The sequence below is a fragment of the Lepus europaeus genome, chromosome 5, assembly GCF_033115175.1.
Source record: "Lepus europaeus isolate LE1 chromosome 5, mLepTim1.pri, whole genome shotgun sequence".
In the NCBI taxonomy this organism is placed as follows: domain Eukaryota; kingdom Metazoa; phylum Chordata; class Mammalia; order Lagomorpha; family Leporidae; genus Lepus; species Lepus europaeus.
Window position 1 is genome coordinate 148,878,302 of NC_084831.1, and position 19,767 is coordinate 148,898,068.

The 19,767-nt window shown below is 55.4% G+C and overlaps 1 protein-coding gene across 1 annotated transcript in view; it reads right to left on the reverse strand.

Moving 5' to 3' along the window:
* Positions 1 to 14,499: 14,499 nt before the first annotated feature.
* The window catches only part of PTPRN2 (protein tyrosine phosphatase receptor type N2), an 800,540-nt gene continuing 795,272 nt past the window's right edge, over positions 14,500 to 19,767 (reverse strand). Inside the window, exon 24 of the mRNA XM_062190222.1 lies at positions 14,500 to 14,571. Within this exon, the coding sequence (XP_062046206.1) occupies positions 14,500 to 14,571 (72 nt within the window). The remainder of the gene's footprint in view (positions 14,572 to 19,767) is intronic.

Here is a 19,767-nt window from a genome sequence, read left to right on the forward strand (position 1 = left end):
GGAGTGTGGCCCTCCTTTACAGCTCACTGCTGGCCGAGGCTGAGTCCTTCCCGGGCTTTGTGAATTCGGCCTTTTCTTCCAGGTTGGGGAAAATGATTTTGATTACGTATTTTTTAATAAAACTACACTTGATGGTTTGACCTTTCAAGCGACTTCTGTCTTCCATGCAAATTGTTTTTCTTACCCCTTTGGGTTCCTGCGCTGAAATCAACGTTTATTAAACGGCGCTGAAAGGTGCAGTCATTTTGGGCTTTCGCCTGATGCTTACTATGCTAATCACGGTCCTATTATCGTCGATCAAACTTTATTTCCTTTCATTTCGTGTTGGAGGCATTCAGACAGGCTGATAAGCGCCCTTCATCTTCCATGGGAGCTGGGAGCCCAGCAGCCCAAGAGTCATTTTCCATCTCGGCTTCCTACCTGGGCTGGCCAGCGGGCTCGGCGGGTCGTCACCACATGTGCTGGGCTCCCACCAGCTGCTGGGGTCACCGCCTTCCTGGCCTGCTGTCTCACAAGATCTCGCTCCATGTCGGAGGGCTCTGGCTACTGCCATGTTTATAGGAGGAAGTCTTTCCCAACTACCGCTCGGCCCCCTTCCTGGAGTGCTCCTGGGCACAGAATGGGTAGGCACGGTGTGGCCAGCTGGTTGACCTGTCCAGTCAATTATACAAATTGACTGCAGGCAGGTTTCTGGGAAAAGTGAAGTAGGTACACGGGCAGCTCCTGAGAGAGACTCAAAGCAGCTTCCCCAAAGCACCCACGCTCTGTCTCCCTTCTGTGGGGGAGGTGCGGAGCACACACAGGCCACGCTGTTGCCCCTGCCGGCTCCTGGTGCTCTGTGGAGCCACACCTGCCGCCGCCAGGGCTTCACCCTCACTGCAGGAACTGTCCCAGGAAGTGGGAGGGGCGGAGGCTCGTGAGAGCCAGTCCACCTGGAGCCTCCTGGGAAAGGTGACCAGGATCCGGTGTTGGGGCTGGGGCTTGGGATCACCCCCACTCTTCCATTCGTCCCAAGTTTCTGGAGCCAGGTCCTTGTTGGAAGGTAGCCTTCTCACATCATGGAGGGCGGGGGGCCTTCTCTTGAGGACGCACCCAGCCCCTGCCCACCTGTCATTCGGGCTGGGCATATGGCGGGACCCAAAGCAACTGCACCTTGGATGCTTCCTATGAGAGGAGCATGGTGCTTCCTGGGTGTAGCGGGGCGGATGGGGGTCTAGCGGGCCTGGGGGCAAGGCAGAGGGGACAGACAAGCCCTCTCGCCCTCCCAAGACTGCGCCACTTTCCAGTCCCCTTCCCAGGGAGGCGTCCCATCAGGAGCCCAATCCCTGCTTTTCCTTAGGAGGGAGACCCTCTGCTCTGGGGTGTTCTCCATTCAGCCATGTGGGGGCGCTGTAGAGCAGGCTGACACCAGCCGGTCCACAAGCACCGTAGCCAGGCTTGGCTCCAGCTTCAAACACAACAACTTCCTGGTGAGCTTGGTAGTGCCCTGCCTGTCCCCATTTCACAGGTTGGAAGACTGATGCAGAGAGATAAATGCACGACCCAGGGTCATAGGGACAGTAAGTGGGCAGGGTCTGGGCCCCGGATGTGGGCATCAGTGGGTTATAGCTCTTGCGGGGGGGGGGGGGGGGGAGTTTCCACGTAGAGAGAAGAGACCATGAAGCCCCAGCAGGGCAGACGGGCTCAAGGGCTCAAGGCAGAGGCCTAGGAAGGAGATCAAGACAGCTACGGGCTCACCCACAGCTGCTCTCATGATTTGAGGGACGAGTTGATTGATTCGTGCGTGCAGTTTCGCAGGAGTGAAAAGAAAGAGTTCCAATTATCATGTGGCTAGACTCATTAACAAGCCGCTTTGATGGAAGTGGGGTTGACGGATACACGTGTGTCGGGAGAAGCTATTTCCAGAGACTTGATAAATTAAACAAGTTATTACGATAGTATAATTATAATTATGTCAGGAAATAAAACAGAGACGGGAGCACATGTTCACAAAAGATGGTTCTGAATTGGAAGTCGCCCACTTCCTGTGGGGGCGGGCCCAGCACGGGGGCGGCCCTGGATCTACTCTGTGGGGTTTTGCAATGGGAGCTAAGGGTCGCTGTTGCGGGAGCTTAGCTTGGCCGGGTGGATTTTACTTATTTATTTAAGAGGCAGAAAGATCCCAACCAGTGGTTCATTCCCCAAATGCTTGCAACGCCTAGGGCTGGGCCATGCTGACGCCAGGAGCCCGGAACTCAATCCAGGTCTCCAGCATTAAGCTGGAGTTAAGAGTTGAACCCTGGTACTCTGTATTGGGAAATAGAGATTTAAACACAAGGCCAAACACCTGCCCCTTGGGTGGTTTCCAAAGCGCCGGGAGAGTTTCTGTCCCTAGATGAAGGGTTTTTAAGATCCTAGGAGCACCAAACCCTGACCTGTGGAGGCTGGGGGCCACATGTAGGTTTTTTTTTTTTTTTTTTTTTTTTTTTGACAGGCAGAGTGGATAGTGAGAGAGAGAGAGACAGTGAGAAAGGTCTTCCTTTTTGCCGTAGGTTCACCCTCCAATGGTCACCGCGGCTGGCGCATCTCGCTGATTCGAAGCCAGGAGCCAGGTGCTTCTCCTGGTCTCCCATGCGGGTGCAGGGCCCAAGCACTTGGGCCATCCTCCACTGCCTTCCCGGGCCATAGCAGAGAGCTTGCCTGGAAGAGGGGCAACCGGGATAGAATCTGGTGCCCCAACCGGGACTAGAACCCAGTGTGCCGGCGCCGCAAGGCGGAGGATTAACCTGGTGAGCCACGGCGCCGGCCCACATGTAGGTTTGCAGGAGAGCATTTCCTTGGCACACCTCAGTACGTGTGCACGTGTGTATGCAGGGATGTGTGCACACGCATAGCGCAATCATGGGTGGCCGTGTGCACTCTGTGTGTGAATGTGTCAGCCACGGCCTGAAACATGTGTAGCTCCACCCAGGGTTTGAAGTTGTCCATTAAATACGCGCCCCTAAAATGAGCCTCAAGGAGACTGTCTCGGTGGCTTAGAATTCTTCCAAAGCAGCAAACAGCTTGGCACAGTCACGCACAAGCCCAGAAGAGAAGGCATCGATTTTGTCTCACCCACCCTCCCTCCCTCTCTGCCCTTCCAAGTACTCAGACATCTGTGGACTATCACTGTCTTCAGTGTCTTCTTTTAATGAAAACTGTGCAATGCAAAGACCAGAGATGGGAGAGAAGTTAGCAAGTGGCAGAGCTGGGCAGCTCCAGGAAGTGCTCCTGGCTTCCCTCAGGGGTCTCCTCGTCCAGACCTTTCATGGTTGCGTTATCCTGGCACTCTTAGCTCGTGCTGGTCCAGGCCGGGGTCACCAGGACGCCGTCAGGTCTGGCTGACCAGTTATGTTGCTGTGAGGTCCCTGCTGTGCCCACGCAGGGGCTGGAGCCCCTTCCCTGGGGACTGCTACTGCCAGCCAGCCAGCCACGAGGGAGCCCCCAAGGGCTTCTCCGCTGACGACTCCTGGCTGGTGACTGTCCAAGGGCAGGAGGCCTGGGGCTGTGCCTGCCTTTGAGTCATGGGCAGCCTTGTAGCCACCCCGCCACCTCCTCCAGCTCCTAGAGTCACAGTCAGCACACACCATGGCTCTGAGTTTCTAAATTCAGTCCTGACTCATTTCTAAATGCTTTGGATGCCTTGTCTACGGTGTAGCATCCCTCGACTGTCCTCCTACAGCTGCTGATGAGACGGCCCCAGAGACGGGAGCCTTGGGAGTCAGTCCTGAGCCGGCCTGGGGTGAGGCTCGGGCGATCTCCACTCCAGAACCTGAGGCACGCAGTAGGACGCACAGGCCGACCCTGGGCTTGTGCCCAACCCCCTTTGTCAGAGCAAAGCTGTTTCCTAAATGGGCCCTGAAGGAACGAAGCCCCCGGGCCACGCTGGAGTCCCCTGTGTCTTCTTGTGGCATCTCAGGGACAAGGGTTTTCACTCCTTCTCCCCGCTGGCAGCCACGGGGGGCTTTCTCCTGTCGCCTCCCCCCCACCTTTGTGGGCTCCTGTCCTTAGCTCCCAGGGGCACACATGTAAGTGTGTGCATGTGTGTCACTGTACACGTGTGAATAAGCATGCCCAAACATGTGCTTGCATGTGTGCACATGTTCAGTGCAGTGGGCACTGTTTGCATATGTGTGGAAGTGTGCACGCATGGCTGTGGTGCACCTGCACGTGTGGGCACGTGTGCACGTGTGTCGGTGGGAGATGGAGGGTACTGGGGGAGCCACCTCAGGGGACCGCCTATTTTTTGGGGAGAGTAAAGACTTGTGCACTTGTTAAGGATGACAGCTCCTCCCTTGTTTGGGAGTGGAGCAGGGCCCAGAGGATGTGAACACTGGACATGCGGTGGGGGGCCGGAAGGCAGGGGGGAGCCCAGGGTGGGAGAAAGGTGGGGCCAACCCTCAGCCCTTCCTTTTGCAGGGCAGCAGGACACGGGAAGTGCGGAGGGGAACAGGGCCATGGGCCACCCACCATACCCCGGGCACCTGGGGTTCTCGCTGCTTGGGCTGCAATGGTCCCTTGTGGGCTGCAGCCGTCAGGCTGGGGAGCAGTTCTGGGGAGCCCCACCACGTGAGTCTTATTCAGCCAGTCCTGGAGCCCCTACTCCCTGAGGGAGGGAGCAAGAGGCTCCAGGGATCCTAGAGACCTTGGGGGGTGGAGAAGTTGATGAGCAGGACAGGAAGTGGGCGGGCAGTGTTGGCTGGGGACAGCCCTGCTCCAAAAGTCCATGTGAGCACTGTGGCAGAGACCCCCGAGGCCTCCTGGGAGGGCTTGTGAACATGACCGGGCCTATTCCCCACCACACACACTGGCCTTGGACTGGATGCCCAGGGTTGGAAGGGATCTGTGGTCTGCTGGTGCCACCAGGCCTTGGACCCCCAAAGTGTGCAAGCCGACAGCTAATGCTACCCAGGGGACAAGCTGTGGGGAGTGTTGCTAAATGTCACTGCAAGCTTTTTCTGGTGACGTCAGCCCGGCCTGAAATAAACACACGAACACCCCAGCCTCGCGTCCCCCTACCTCTGCTGCTGTCAGGGCTACCCCCTCTACCCCAAGTCTGCACGGACCACCCTGAGAGGTCGCCACCCACGTCTTCGTGTGCTTAAGAGAGCACTGGTGCGCGGTGCGAACTGGGGGCACAGCGGGGCAGGGAGGGGACCTCCCCAGGTGAAGGAACGCAGAGGTGGGCGGGACCACGCAGGGAGAACCAGAAAGCACGGGGAGGGGGGCACGTCAGGCTGAGCTTCTGGGCTGGAGGTGCCCTGGCTGCAGGTGCAGTGGGAACTCGGTGCTGTAGCTGAGTGCCAGGGCACCAGCACTTTGCCTGGCACCTGGGCCCGACTGGTCCACTCTTGTGTGATGCATGCCGCTTCTGCCTGGGGTGCTGGGCACGCACTAGGCAGGTGCTGCCCTGCCTTCGAGTGGGTGAGCCCTGGGCAACCTGTGCCTCTCCCTGCTGAGCCTGCCCATCGTCTCCTCTTCCAGCCCCTATGGCCAGTGCTTAGGATCTCCCCCTCACAATGCCATCCCCACCCCCAACCCCATCTAGAGGCCTTGCTTAGCTTTGGAAGAAGCCTGGACACCCTCCTGCCCAAAGACCGCCGCCTTCCAAGAGCAGGCCAGGGCCGAGACAACCCCTGTGTCCTTCCCCTCTGGGACCCTCGCATGCCGGAAGCGGCCTGATTCCGTGTGCAATGGAGCAGAGCGAAGGAATGGAGCCCCCAGCTTTCAGGGGTGCAGTGAGAGGCGTGCCTGGGACTGGGGTCAGAGATGCTTCAGGGTGGAGGCCCAGGCAGGAGCTCAGAGCACCGCATAGGAGCTGCTGGGGGAAGCTTTGTAGCAGGGAGAGCCAGTCAGCCCACTGGGGCTGCCATCCCTCCGTCTTGCCCTCCTCCAGGCCTCCTGGCTGCCCTGGGGCCAGCACAGCTCAAAGGTGAGGTTTTCCATCTTTCTCTACCTCTGCCATTGGAGAAAATGAACTGCTGGTTTGTGCTTTCCACAGCGCCTGGTGCCCGGATCTGAGACAGGTGGGCATGTGACAGGTGTTCCTGCCACGTGGGGGTCCCAGGTCAGGGGCTGAGCCAGGCACACGTGTGGAAGGCATGACTCTGGTTTGCAAGCAGTGGGTGTACTGGGCATGACTCTGGTCAGGGCCTGTACCCCAATATCCCAGTCATGGGACGGGGGTCTCCTTCGGAAGGGGGGGTCAGAGAGTGTTTGGCCAAGGGAAGTTCACAGAGAGAGACAAGTGCTTTGGCTCTAAAGAGCACCCAGCATGGTGTAGCCTGCCATCTCCCACCGGGGCCAACATGGTACAGTCTGTAGCTGCTCCCCGCATCAGCACCCAGCTTTTCACAGGGAGCTAGTTTTAAAATCCAGCAGGTTCACTGCAAATTGATATGCTTATTAAAAAAAAAATCTCTAGGGGCGGCGCTGTGGCCTAGTGGGTAAAGCTGCTGCCAGCAGTGCCGGCATCCTGTATGGGGTCTGGTTCAAGTCCCGGCTGCTCCACTTCCGATCCAGCTCTCTGCTATGGCCTGGGAAAGCAGTAGAAGATGGCCCAAGTCCTTGGGCCCCTGCATCCACGTGAGAGACCTGGAAGAAGCTCCTGGCTCCTGGCTTTGGATAGGCGCAGCTCCAGTCGTTGCGGCTAATTGGGGAGTGAACCAGCAGATGGAAGACCTCTCTCTCTCTCTCTCTCTCTCTGCCTCTCCTTCTCTCTGCGTAACTCTGACTTTCAAGTAAATAAATACATTTTTTAAAAAAATCTCAACCCCAGACTTAGGTGTAATGGCTTCGTTTCAAGTGGAGACCCCAAGCGATGGAGACAAAGCAGGGCAGGCTCAGAGCCGAAGAGAGAAATAGAGACAGAGATGGGGGAAGAGAGTGTGGGTGTGCCAAGACTCGCCAAGAGCGAGGAGGGAGCCAGAGCCCACGTAGCAGGGCCCAGGAAGCCGAATCCAGCCCTGCCTGGGCCCACGGGGGCCGTCTGCTCCCTCACGGTGTCTGTCCCCAGCTCGTACCTCTTCTCAGTCAGGCCACCAGCCCTATCTTCCCTAAATCCATGGCTGCCTGGAGAGAACGCGGGGTGGGGGTGGAGGTTCATGTGCTCGGTCCCATCCGCGCCCCACACGTGTCTCCCAGCGCCGCCTGGGGCCCACCATGGAGAAACTGCCGCCCGTCCTGAAAACCCGCCTCGATACCCATCCACCGCGCACAACCGGAAAAAAAAAAAAAGCAAATTACATAAACCATCTGGCTTGTCTAATCGCTGGAGCGACATGAATGGCTACGACCAGTTTCTAAACAAATAGCCAAATAAAATGAAAACCAGCCATTGTTAAAGAACAAAGGTATAATCAAATTCTAATTTTCTATTCCAATAAACATCTTTGAATTAATGCCTATTCCGCTAATTATGAAGGTTTTTTATTAGCGTTCTACTTGATTAATAAAGCACAAAACACAGATTACATAGAATATTGCTGTCGTTTCCCGGTGGTTTCGCGCATGCATTTAAACTCCAGAGCGAGGGAGGGAGAGAAGAGGAGAAAGGGAGAGAGCAGAGAGCGAACAGGCATGCAAATTGACTTTTAAAAACTATTAAATTGGTAAGAAAAAGAAGGAAGCATCCTAGAACCGTCCTGTTTACGTTGCCCGGTGAAATGCATTTGACTGAAATCTCAGGCCTCTTTGGCAGGGGTTCCTGGAAGGAGAGCTAGACCTGTGGCATTAACTTGGGGTGCTCATTGGCAGATGCTCCCGCCAGCCTTGAAGGGGCTGGCCCCTGCACACAAGTGGCCTGTTGCAGCCCATGCCGGACTGCGGCCACAGGCCGGAGAGGACCCAGGGTGGCCACAGGGGCCTCAGCGGCTCCCCAGGCCCAGGACTGTGCGACCTCATTTTTCAGAGGCTGGGAGATTCTGTCCAGCACCAGTTCCACCTGAGGTCAGGTATGCACTGCTGGGGAACACTTTCTCCCCAAGGCCAGTCTGCAGCTGATGGGTAGGCCGGCGGAGGTGGGGGTGGGGACCGGCGGGCGGCTGGAATAGTAACAGCAGGCTTGGGTGTGACCCTGAAGGAGCCAGATTGAGAGTCAGGCCCCAGTGACCATGTCAAAAAATACCTCACGTGGCTCAACAGGCTAATCCTCCGCCTTGCGGCGCCGGCACCCCGGGTTCTAGTCCCGGTCAGGGTGCCGGATTCTGTCCCGGTTGCCCCTCTTCCAGTCCAGCTCTCTGCTGTGGCCCAGGAGGGCAGTGGAGGATGGCCCAAGTGCTTGGGCCCTGCATCCGCATGGGAGACCAGGAGGAAGCACCTGGCTCCTGGCTTCGGATCAGCGCAGTGTGCCGGCTGTAGCGGCCATTTGGGGGGTGAACTAACAGAAGGAAGACCTTTCTCTCTCTCTCTCTCTCTCTCTCTCTCTGTCTAACTCTGCCTGTAAAAAAAAAAAAAAAGGTTTGTATTCTCACCATTAAGATAAGCATGGGTACATGTCTTAGGCAGAGAACTGTAACACACAGATCTTCCATTTTTTTTGTAACATCACGCCTAAGCCCCCTTTTCTGTAGTCTTAAGCAACAATTGCATAAAAGTGCATCGCTGAATTGCTGGGAAATGAAGCCCCTGACCACTGAGATGGCAAACGGAAACCCCCAAAGCGAGCTCCAAATCCAGGAGAGACCTGGGAGGAAGGAACCAGTCACCTCGGCGTCTCGGCTGAACTCCAGACTTCAGAGCGACGGCTGTGTTCTGGACACCGACTCATTCTGTCTGGGAGCCGTGTGCACAACCTGCTGGTCTGCTGTAAAGTGGGGTGAGCGGGCACACCTCCCCTCTCTGGCTAGTCTCCTGCTCTCTTTAGCCTCTCGAGGGCTGGGTAATTTCTTAGTTAATCTTGAAGCCCTTCAGGCAGGGCCCACACCGCCCTGCCCCATGCCCTCCCTACCCCACCCTGAGTCAGGGTCATCTTGGAATCCACCAGCAGCTGCTGGGCACCTGTGGTGGAAGGAAGCCCTGCTCGTGGTTGGGGGCACTGACACCCTCTGATGCCAGCCAGGGTCCCCATCCCGAGTCGCACACATCAGTCCGGGAGAAAGTCTCATCCCGACAGCAGGAATTTTAAACAAGTCCCCGTTGCCCATGCAGAACTGAATCTCCACTCTGAGAATGATGCTGAAATCAAAAAGCTGTGTCCAAACGGGTGCACCTGTCTGGTTGGAGAGATGCCAAAGGGCCCTTGGCACTCAACTCCACTTTCTGCAGGAACGTGCACCCTGCTCGCTACCTCTCCTAACTTCTCTTGTATATTCTCATCTCATGCGTGGTCTTGGCCAGCCCCATCTTCCACATTACCATGGGTGTTCAGATGTACCCAGTCCTCTATTTAACTCAGACACTGAGTTTTAAGTTTAGCTAATATCATGTGAACATGCATCCTCTACTCTTAAAGTGATTTCTCCCTTTTGGTTTCATTTCTACTTTTGTTTGGTTCTTTTTCAAATCCAGTTTTTCCCCCCATGCTGTTATGTGCCTGTCATTCAAATAGTTAAAGCGGATTTTATTCCCTTTTTTTTTTTTTATTGTTATCTGCATTTCTCCTCCTAGATGTCGCTCCCTGATGGTGCTTTGTCACCTTTCACCGAGAGCTGATCTTCACGGGTCATCTCTTCTTTGGGTTGTAGGGTACATACTGACGGGTTCTTGCCTTCACTTTTCTGGGGGACCCAAGGATTTCAATGGGCTGCAGTTGGTTTTCAAGCCTCATTTTTCCACCTGGATTTCCTGTACCATGTGGGTGGGGTAGACTACGCCTGTAGTAGGGACTGTTCTATTTCCTGCTGGATAGTGCTACAGAGCGATCACCCACGTCCCACCCTGTGTCGTGTGGTTGTGCGTTGGTCAGCTTGTGCTAACTTGCGGGAGCAGGCTGTGTAGGCTTGTTATTAAATACAGCCGTTCCTGACGCTACTCTAAACGGACAGCATTAAAACACAGGCAACAGCCAAACTTTCACTTTCTCACCATGTTGCCTGTTTTACTGTCACCATAGCAGCCGTCAGCTCTTCCTGATTCCACTGCTTGTACCCGCATTGTGGAGCTGCTTCCCACGGCCTGTACCGCCGCACCGAAACACATCACATCCCTGCATTCACATCTCGGAAATCAGCACACGCCACTCACCAGGGCAGCCCTCCGCGTTTCTTGAGAAGGCGTCCACGAGGCTGGTCACGCTTAAAGGTGCACACGGTGGTGTCTGTGGCCCTTCCACAGTGACGGGCACCGAGGTTGGGCGCAAACGTGGCCCCCAGGGTTCCAAACCACCCTCCCGTCTTGCAGAAGTTGTTCAGGCGGTTGATGAGCGAGGTCCCGACCTATCCCTCTGTGGCCTCCTCCTGCCACTCAGACGCACGAACGTCAACCGACACTCACGCTGGAACTGCACTCCGTCCCCCGAGGGCAATCACGATTTGGCTAGGGATACCAGAGTGCCACACAAAATGAAAGTGTGTATTGCACGGGAACCAGCTGACTACCACAAAGACCTTTGTGCTGTTATTTGTAGGTGCTGGGCTAGTCTTACATTGGCAGGCTGTGCAATTTTTTTTTTTTAAATTTATTTATTTTATTTGAAAGGCAGAGTTACAGACAAGCAGAGGCAGAGAGAGAGAGAGAGGGGTCTTCCATTTGTTGGTTCACTCCCCAGATGGTTGCAATGGCCGGAGTTGTGCTGATCTGAAGCCAGGAGCCAGGAGCTTCTTCCAGGTCTCCCACGTGGGCGCAGGGGCCCAAGGACTTGGGCCATCTTGTACTGCTTTCCCAGGCCATAGCAGAGAGCTGGATCAGAAGTGGAACAGCCGGGACTCAAACCAGCACCCATATGGGATGCCGGCACTGCAGGCGGTGGCTTTACCTGCTTCACCACAGCGCTGGTCCCACACAATTTCTTTTTAAAAAGGATTTATTGGGGTCGGCGCTGTGGCGTATCGAGTAAAGCCACTGCCTGCGGTGCTGGCATCCCATATGAGCACTGGTTCGAGTCCCAGCTGTTTCACTTCCAATCCAGCTCTCTGCTATGGCCTGAGAAAGCAGTGGAGGGTGGCCCAAGTATTTGGGCCCTTGCACCTGCGTGGGAGACCCCGAGGGAGCGCCTGGCTCCTGGCTTTGGATCGGCACAGCTTTGGCCATTGCAGCCAATTGAGGAGTGAACCAGCAGATGGAAGACCTTTCTCTCAAATGAACAAATAAATCTTTTAAAAAAGATTTATTTATTTGAATTTCAGAGTTACAGAGAGGGAGAGACAGAAGAGAGAAAGAGAAAGAGAGAAAGAGACAGAGATATCCTCTATTGCTGGTTCATTCCCCAGATGGCTGCAATGACCAGGCCTGGGCCAGGCTGTAGCCAGGAGCCAGGTGCTTCATCCGGGTCTCCCAGGTGGCTGGCAGGGGCCTAGGTACTTGGACCAACCTCTGCTGCTTTGCCGCGCACAAGTGGAACAGCGGGGACATGAACTGGTGCCGTGTGGGAGGCTGACGTCGCTACGCCAACAACGCCAGCCCATCAACAGCATTCATTTCTGCAAGTTTTTTTTTTTTTTTTGACAGGCAGAGTGGATAGTGAGGGAGAGAGATAGAGAGAAAGGTCTTCCTTTTGCCGTTGGTTCACCCTCCAATGGCCGCTGCGGCCAGCGCATCTCGCTGATCCGAAGCCAGGAGCCAGGTGCTTCTCCTGGTCTCCCATGCAGGTGCAGGGCCCAAGCACTTGGGCCATCCTCCACTGCCTTCCCGGGCCACAGCAGAGAGCTAGACTGGAAGAGGGGCAACCGGGACAGAATCCGGCACCCCAACCGGGACTAGAACCCGGTGTGCCGGCGCCGCAAGGCGGAGGATTAGCCTGTTAAACCACGGCGCCGGCCTGCAAGTGTTTTTTAAGAGTTGGTTGTCAAACATGTAGCAGCACAGCACGCCCTGGGGCCGTTCATGCTCAGTGCATGTCCCTCCCTCTCTAAGGAGCACCTGGGCAGTTCTCGGGGTCTTCAGAGCCCGGCTGTGTGTTAGGAAGTGTTTCGTGGAGCACTGTGTGTGTGCAGCATTTCTCAATAGTCACAGCAGGTGCGGGGTCTTCACGGGGCTTCTCAGGTTGCCTCCTGCCCTGGGCTCCTCGTTCTGAAATGAATTTACCGTGAGAAGCTTTACGGATCGCTCCATGCGCTCGAAACGACAGTGTCACCAGAAACGTGTTACAGTAAAAATCAGGTATCTGGTGGATGCTTAGGGAGGACTCCAACACGAGGAAGTCGCGGGGAGGGGAGGCCAAGAGGGACACGCTCAGGGGAAAGGCTAAGAGTGGCTTCCCCAGGAGCCAGCGCCGACATGTGCCGCACACCGGATGCCCTGAGTTGGTGGGCCCTGTGGGGAGCGGTCTGGTTTTGGGATAACAGATCCCTGTGGATCTTCATTCCTTCTCACTGGGAGCTGAACAGAGGGGTAGAAGATGAACAGGAGGCCAGACACGCACCCACTCCTTCCCATCCCCCTTTTAGTACGACTTGAGAGGTCCCCAAGCGCGCTCTCCTGTCACGTGGGCAGCGTGGCTGTGTGGCCAGCGAGGATGAGGTCCTGCGTCCATTGGGGACAGAAGGGTCAATAACCGGACCAGATCAGCGCACTGGGGGAAACGCATTAGGAGACTCACTGGGACAGGGCCCTGCGCTTCCAGCAGGTGGTTAGCACAGAGGACGGGTCGGGAAGGAGGACATATTTACCCAAAACTCCCTCCTTCCCTGGGACTCGCAAGCCGGGAGGCGGCTGGGGCACGGAGCGGGTACCATCTGCAGCTTCCACTGACGTTGCTTTGTCGCCTTTAAGAATAAAATCCCAGGAGCACTCTGCACACCTCACGCCGGCAGTAGGCCAGCGGCGTAGCCGTTCTGAGTTCAAGGCACATGCTGTTTCAGGAACCGGAGCATTCAGTAGCCTCCGGAAGCAGAAAGGTGGACGGGCAAACGCTGCTGTCTGCTCCCCCCATAAAGAGACCATGCACACGTGTAGCCAGGAGTCTAATATGCCACAGCTAAATATATTTATATATCTCACGCTGGAGGATTTCTTTGAAACATAAGAAGTTAGAAATTACAAGTAGGTATATGCTTCCTATAATTCAGATAAATTCATTTCTATTCATTATTTAAATTCCAGAGAGAGGAAAAGACTTTGGAAAAGAAATGACAGACATAGGAAAACAGAAATACATTACAATACCATGTATGGACAAATGACATTTTGGCATCTTTCTCTCGGGTCACTGGCCGCTTTCCCTATTACAGCGCTTTCTGAAAAGTCCTGTTTAAGAGGAAAGGGTGGCGGGGGACATGGCAGGGTGGGGGTCTTTCTTGTACTTAACCTTCGAGGAGAAATCTTCATCCATGCAGTGTTGGACGGGATTGTTCAATGAGGTGAGTTTTGCTATTTCTGAGGCTGGGACGGGATAGTGAAATTGATGCTCCAATGCTATTTTCCGGATCAGAATCGTCTGGCTGTTGCTTACACTGACATGGTAACAAAGCAAGTGGTTCCTTCAACGATCCCAGGAGCCCAACAGCCCGGGAGGAAGCAGTGAGTTGTGGCTCCCAGGTGCTAACATTCCACACCAGGAAAGCCAGCCCTGCAGCGTCTTTCTCCCTTCCCCGGGAGCCTTCCCAGGAAGGAGGGACCCAGAACCTTCCCTTGACCTGGCAGGGCCTGGGTCATTCCCTGGAGGGCCTGCAGATGCCTCCGAGTGTCCAGGTTCCTTCTGGTCCATTTCGGGCCTCTCACAGCAGAGCATTAGGTTTTGCAATGCAGAACTCAGTATCAGCACATTAAAAACACATCTCCGGGCTGCAGCTCCTCTGTAACTTTGCAAAGCTGCGGTGGTCGGGTGAGGTCCTGGCTCCAAGAGCAGGTGCTACCCGCCAGGGGCTGCGATGGTGTCTGTCCGGGGGCAGGGGAGCCCCTGCTGTGGTGGCTTTCTTGTCATTTGCCCCACGCTGCAGGAGGCACACTGTCCTGGGCCAGTGGTTTCTTCTGATGCTGGGGACAAATGCCAAACGTGGCTTCGACCCCGGGTGGCCTTCGTTCCTGGAAGACACTCCCAGACCACAGCCAAACTGTCCCAGAGCCCACCTGGCAGGTCCCAAGGGCTGCATCGTTTGTCATTGTTGCTGGCAAGTAAGACTGTGAACCGTGTGCTTCAAGGAAAAGTCGTCTTTTTCTTAAAGAAAGTGAAAATAACCGAATATTTCCACGGACCCCTTTCGATGAGTATTTGGTCAAACAGAAATGCACATTTGAATTGCTAAACTGTACTGACTACAGGAGTTTTAAGGACCCTATTACTATGCAGTGACAACAGGAGACACACAATTGAAGTCGTATCACGAATCCCGACGATGCTCACGGGACGGGGGAGGGGCTCCTCCGAGGCTCCAGCCGGACGCGCGCTCACTGGGGGAGGGCCTTGAGGATGGCGTTCACCTCCTCGGCCACGGCCGTCAGCGCAAACTCAAACTGCTCCTGTGCAGGGGACGAGAAAGGAGAGAAGGTGTGAACCGAGTGCCTTCCTTTCCACGCCGGCGTGTGTCCATCTGCAGAAGGAAGCTGCTTAGAACAAGAGAAAGGCTGTAGATTGGCTTCCAAAGGACAGCAGAGCTCCTAGGTGTGCGAGGTAGACCCAGAGTTGACGCGCACGGGAACTTCTCACCCCGGAAAGCCTTGACTTTGCCCCACACCAGCAGTGAGCATGGACCTGACCCATGGAGGCTCCCCAGGAGTCACCTGGTTCCTCCTGACCCTACATCCCTCCGCCAGGACGGAGCGAGGGGTAGGTGTAGGTGTCAGGCGGACCTGGTCATTAGAACAGTCACAGGCACCTGTGGGCTTCCCCATCCTCAGACATGGGAAGCATCAGATTGGCTCTGCTTCTGACATCAGCAGGTCCTGCAGCCCAACCCAAGTTTGTTTCATTTGCAAACAAACCCCGTGTCCTGCACAGACCTCCCAACTCAGGCCCTGTGCACCTCCATGGCTGCTCCCAGACACACAGCCCTCACGTGGAAACAGCTGTTGGGGGCGTCGAGTAGAAACACAAGTTCACGAGGTCGGGACTACTCAGTCTGTTAGAAGATGAGGGCTTAGCAGACGGAAACCCAGGCTCCTCCCACACAGCGCGGGTGGATAAGTGGCCACGTGTCTCCTGCTACTCAGATTCCACATTAACGCCTCTACATACGGTGGCAGGAAACTTGAGAGTAGCCGTCAGACACTTGCCAATTATCAGGGAAGTCGAAATTATGCAAACGATTACCTAGCTAGCCCTTTTGGATTAAGGATGGCTTAAATACTCGATAGTTCGAGTCATAGGGGTGCTCCCAATCAAAAACTAATGATTAATTTCCATTTAGAATTGCCAGTCTCTGACAGGGACATAGAAAACATCTTGAATTAAAGCAGAAAATCAAAGTAATTTCATGCTCGCTTTGGAACAAAATACACTTTCTCCTTGACTATGCCCCCGGCCTGACATGAAGGGAATGACTGACTGTGTTCTGGTGTGCTGTCTTTTGCGGGTGTGGTCAGCCAGCTTCCCAGTGGGAATTTTATAAATGGCTGCTAGACACTGGGCTTGGTTATTGGGTTGGGACGGGAGCTGCCGGGGGCACAGCGAAGCCCACCCATGGTCCCTCCCCCTGTCTTCGCCCCTCATCAGTCCCTCTCTCTCTCCTAGAGATCATGTGCCCCTGAAGGAGGAAGCTGCCCCCGGAAGAGCAGGTGCACAGGTTATGGCTGCACCAGGATGGCTTCCCAATGTTCTGCCCCAACACTGCCTCCTGTCCCTGGCTCTCCAACGAACAGTTTAATCTACGAATATGTTGTCCGGAGGATCCAGGCTAATCACGCATGAGCCGCACAGACGGTTTCCTCCCGAAAGGCAGACCTGCCGATACAGGGACGGAGGTTTCGTTGTGACTGCCAAATCCACAGAGAGTTAAGGGTGGACTTTTGGGAATCTCAATGTGAGCATCACATTCCTATTTGCGTCTTCTGCTGCACTGCAAAGACAGCCCTGGAAATAATCTTTGAAGGGACAGGTGGGCAAGCTGGAAGATACACACTGCAGCCTATTTATATGGCGAAAGACTGGAAAACACTCGGGACCACAGGTGGGTAAAGAACTTTATAGGACCAGGGAGGACCTTTTGCAGTCATTTAGAAACTTCCAGTAGGAAAGCCAGATATGCATCCTGTCATGTTAAGTGACAAAGACACAATGAAGAAGTGCAACACATTCGGATTGTGATCATTCGAAATATCACACAGTCACAGGACAAAACATCGAAAAGGAACAGGAAGGCCACGGAGGGAATTGGTATATTTACTGTCAAAATTTATTTATTTATTTTATTGAAGATTTTATTTTCTTTGAAAAGCAGAGTGACAGGGAGGGGAAAGGAGCAAGAGAGAGATGGGGTGGGGGAGAGAGAGAGAGAGAGGGAGGGAGAGAAAGAGAGAGAGGGAGAGAGAGAGGGAGGGAGAGAGAGTCCATCTGTTGATTCATTCTCCAACAGGCGAAGCCAGGAGCCCGGAGCTCCACTCTGTGTCCCACGTGGGTGGCAGGGGCTCAGTCACTACAGGCAGCACCCACTGCCTCGCAGGGGCATTAGCAGGGAGCTGGATTGCAAGTGGGAACGGCCAGGACTCCACCAGCACTCTGACAAGGGATGCAGGCTGAAGGACGTGCCCGGCCAGCTGCACTTTGTAAGTCATCCCTGTAGAGTGGCCGGGAACTGGACCCTCAGCTGTGACACAGCGGGCTTCCCAGGCCACGGCCAGCACACGCAGCACCTGTGGGATGCTGGCTGCATCTCGGCGCCCGAGGCACCTGAGCAGACTGAGTGCCCTCCCGTGGCGCAGTGTCCGAACTAGCTGGGTTTGCAAAGACCTGACGTCAGATCTTCTGGCCAAGGAAGCATTTCCTGCAAATGACTAACGTCCACAATGCGAGGCTGTGGGTGGATCCTACAGTCTCCCGCAGTTTGGTTGCCACTGCCCCCTACTCCAGCCCTGCTACTAGGTTCAGGAGGGTCGGGTGCCTGGTCACCACCAGGGGACCTGCAGGGCACTGGGTGAGCTGGGTGGCTGGTCAGACGGGAGGGCTTGGCCCTCGAGGAGTGGCCGGGGTCCTGGGACAGCACATGCCTAACAAGCGAGCTGCGGCTGGTGCTGGCTGGGCCCTGGAGCTCTGGGAGTGGGACAGTGGCTATGTGGGCTTTTACACTTACATTTGTGATTCTTCTGGCTCCAACAGAGGTCTGGGTGGAGCTACACAGACAGGAGCGGTTGCTACTCTAACTGGCTCACTCCTGATTTTAAGGAGAGCCACTGTGGATTTCTGTGATAGGATCGATGGTGCCCCTATGCAGTCTGCCACTCCCCCTTCCAGGGAAGGGCTGCCCCCAGCATCACCCTCACCAGGGGGCTGGACAAAATCTCTCTCTATCCCTCTTAGCTTCTCTTCATAAAAGCAGACCAGCTACATCGTTGATACTGGAGCCAAGTGGGAGTTAGGGACCAAGGGTTGTGTGTGCACACAAGGGGTGGTGAGAGAGAGAGAGAGAGAGAGAGAGAGAGAGAGAGAGAGACAGGGAGGGAGAACAGAGACACAAAGACAGACAGGAACCATGCCATGGCACAGGGCCCATGGCACATGGCACAGGGCCCAGGGGGCCACATCTGGTGTGACTTGGCCTCAGCTGGTCTAGGCACGAGCTGGGGAGGTATGAACACGCCTGAGACCAGTGCCCTTGTCCAGGGATGCGGGGCCTCTGTCTGGGCATGTCTGAGAAAGGGCAATGGAGCACATTCGGGCAATGGACGTGTGGAATAGAAAACAAGGAAGGGATACGAGACAGTGTGGGCAGGAGACAGGGAGCGGCGGGGTCCACTGGGCACCTGCCGACACACACACCAGGGATGTCCCCTGGCAAGTATGACGTCACTACTTCTCGTGCGTTGGACAAACTGGACACTGGTTTTTATTTCTAGGGCTGACAAGTGTGAGAGAGGAAACGTTGTTATGGGAAGGAACATGTGAAGGCTTTTGGTTAAAAAGGCACTCCCAGAGGATCAACGGGCAGGGGAGGGAGCGAAAGAATCTTTACAACAGACACGTACAGTAGAGGGGCTCAGTGGAGGGCGCGACTGTTACCACACCCTGTGGTTTAGGTCTCTTCTTCTTTTTTAAAAGATTTATTTATTTGAAAGACAGAGTTACAGAGAGGCAGAGGCAGAGAAGGAGAGAGAGAGAGAGAGAGAGGCAGGGAGAGAGAGAGAGAGAGGTCTTCCATCCACTAGTTCACTCTCCAGTTGGCCACAATGGTCGGAGCTGAGCTGATCCGAAGCCAGGAGCCAGAAGCTCCTTCCAGGTCTCCCATGCGGGTGCAGAAGGCCAAGGACTTGGGCCATCTTCTACTGCTTTCCCAGGCCATAGCAGAGAGCTGGATGGGAAGTGGAGCAGCCGGGACTTGAACCGGTGCCCAAATAGGATGCCGGCACTGCAGGCGGTGGCTTTACCAGGCTTTTGTCTGCTATGAAGTTGCCGTGGCTGGATCGCACACACCACAGCGAGCACGCATGTGTGGCTTCTCTTTGTCTCGTGCTGCTGTTGGTGCCCAAGGTCTGGGCGTGGGTCTGTCCTCCGGGGTGACAGAGACCTGAGCGTGTCTGGTGTCGGCATTACTGCCCAGGCCCACACGGCTCAGCCGGGCGTTCAGTAACCGCCCGCGTTCCAGGGAGGAAACCAGCTCTCCTGAGACCGTTTTTTTTTTTTTTTTTTTTTTAAACACACAAATGACATTTTGCTGTCAGGAGGCTCCCTCCCCATCCCAGGTCCTGCCCCAAACGCGCTCTCAACCCCGAGGGCGGAGTATAAATGAGGATGGGGTGGTGATTTCCACATTTTACTGATTCTTCGCATCTTCGCGACGGCTTCCAAACAGCCAGTCTGACGCAGGGGGCGGGGCCCTGCAGAAATCCGCCCAGGAAGGCAAACTTTCTGTCATGTGGGAGCACGGGAGGATGAGAGCTTCCGTTCACCAAATAATCTGGCACGTAGTTCACTCCCCAGATGGCCACAGCAGCTAGGTGTGGGCCAGGTCAAAGCCAGCAGCCAGGAACTCCATCCGGGTCTCCCATCAACGCCTGTTTTTGGATATTCTGATCAATCTGGTGGGGAAGAGCTGTCTGACAGGCAGGCAGATTTCTTACGGATTAGCACAGGCCCTGCTGCACATGTGGAACCAAGATCCAGCCCGAGGAGTGGGTGTTTGGTGCAGCAGTTGGAACGCTGCCTGCGACCCCCACATCCCACGTGGGAATGCTTGGGTCTGAGTCCCCACCCTGCTTTTGAGTCCAGCTGAGCAACCTGGGGGGCATCAGATGGTGCGTCAGGCACTTGGGCCCCTGCCACCCATGTGGGAGACCCGGATGGGGTTCCCAGCTCCCAGCTTCAGCCCGGCCCAGCCCTGGCTGTGGCCAGCAGATGGAGGATCTCTGTTTGTTTTTATTCAGCCAGAGGTAGAATCTGCTCCTCACTTTGGGTTTTAAAGCTGTCCCTGTTTCCTCAATTGCAACAGCCTCCTCTGTCCCTGACCTGCGCCACCTGCAGCTTGGGCCTCGCGGGTCCCGTGCTGGGGTGGTGACGGCTGCGTGTTG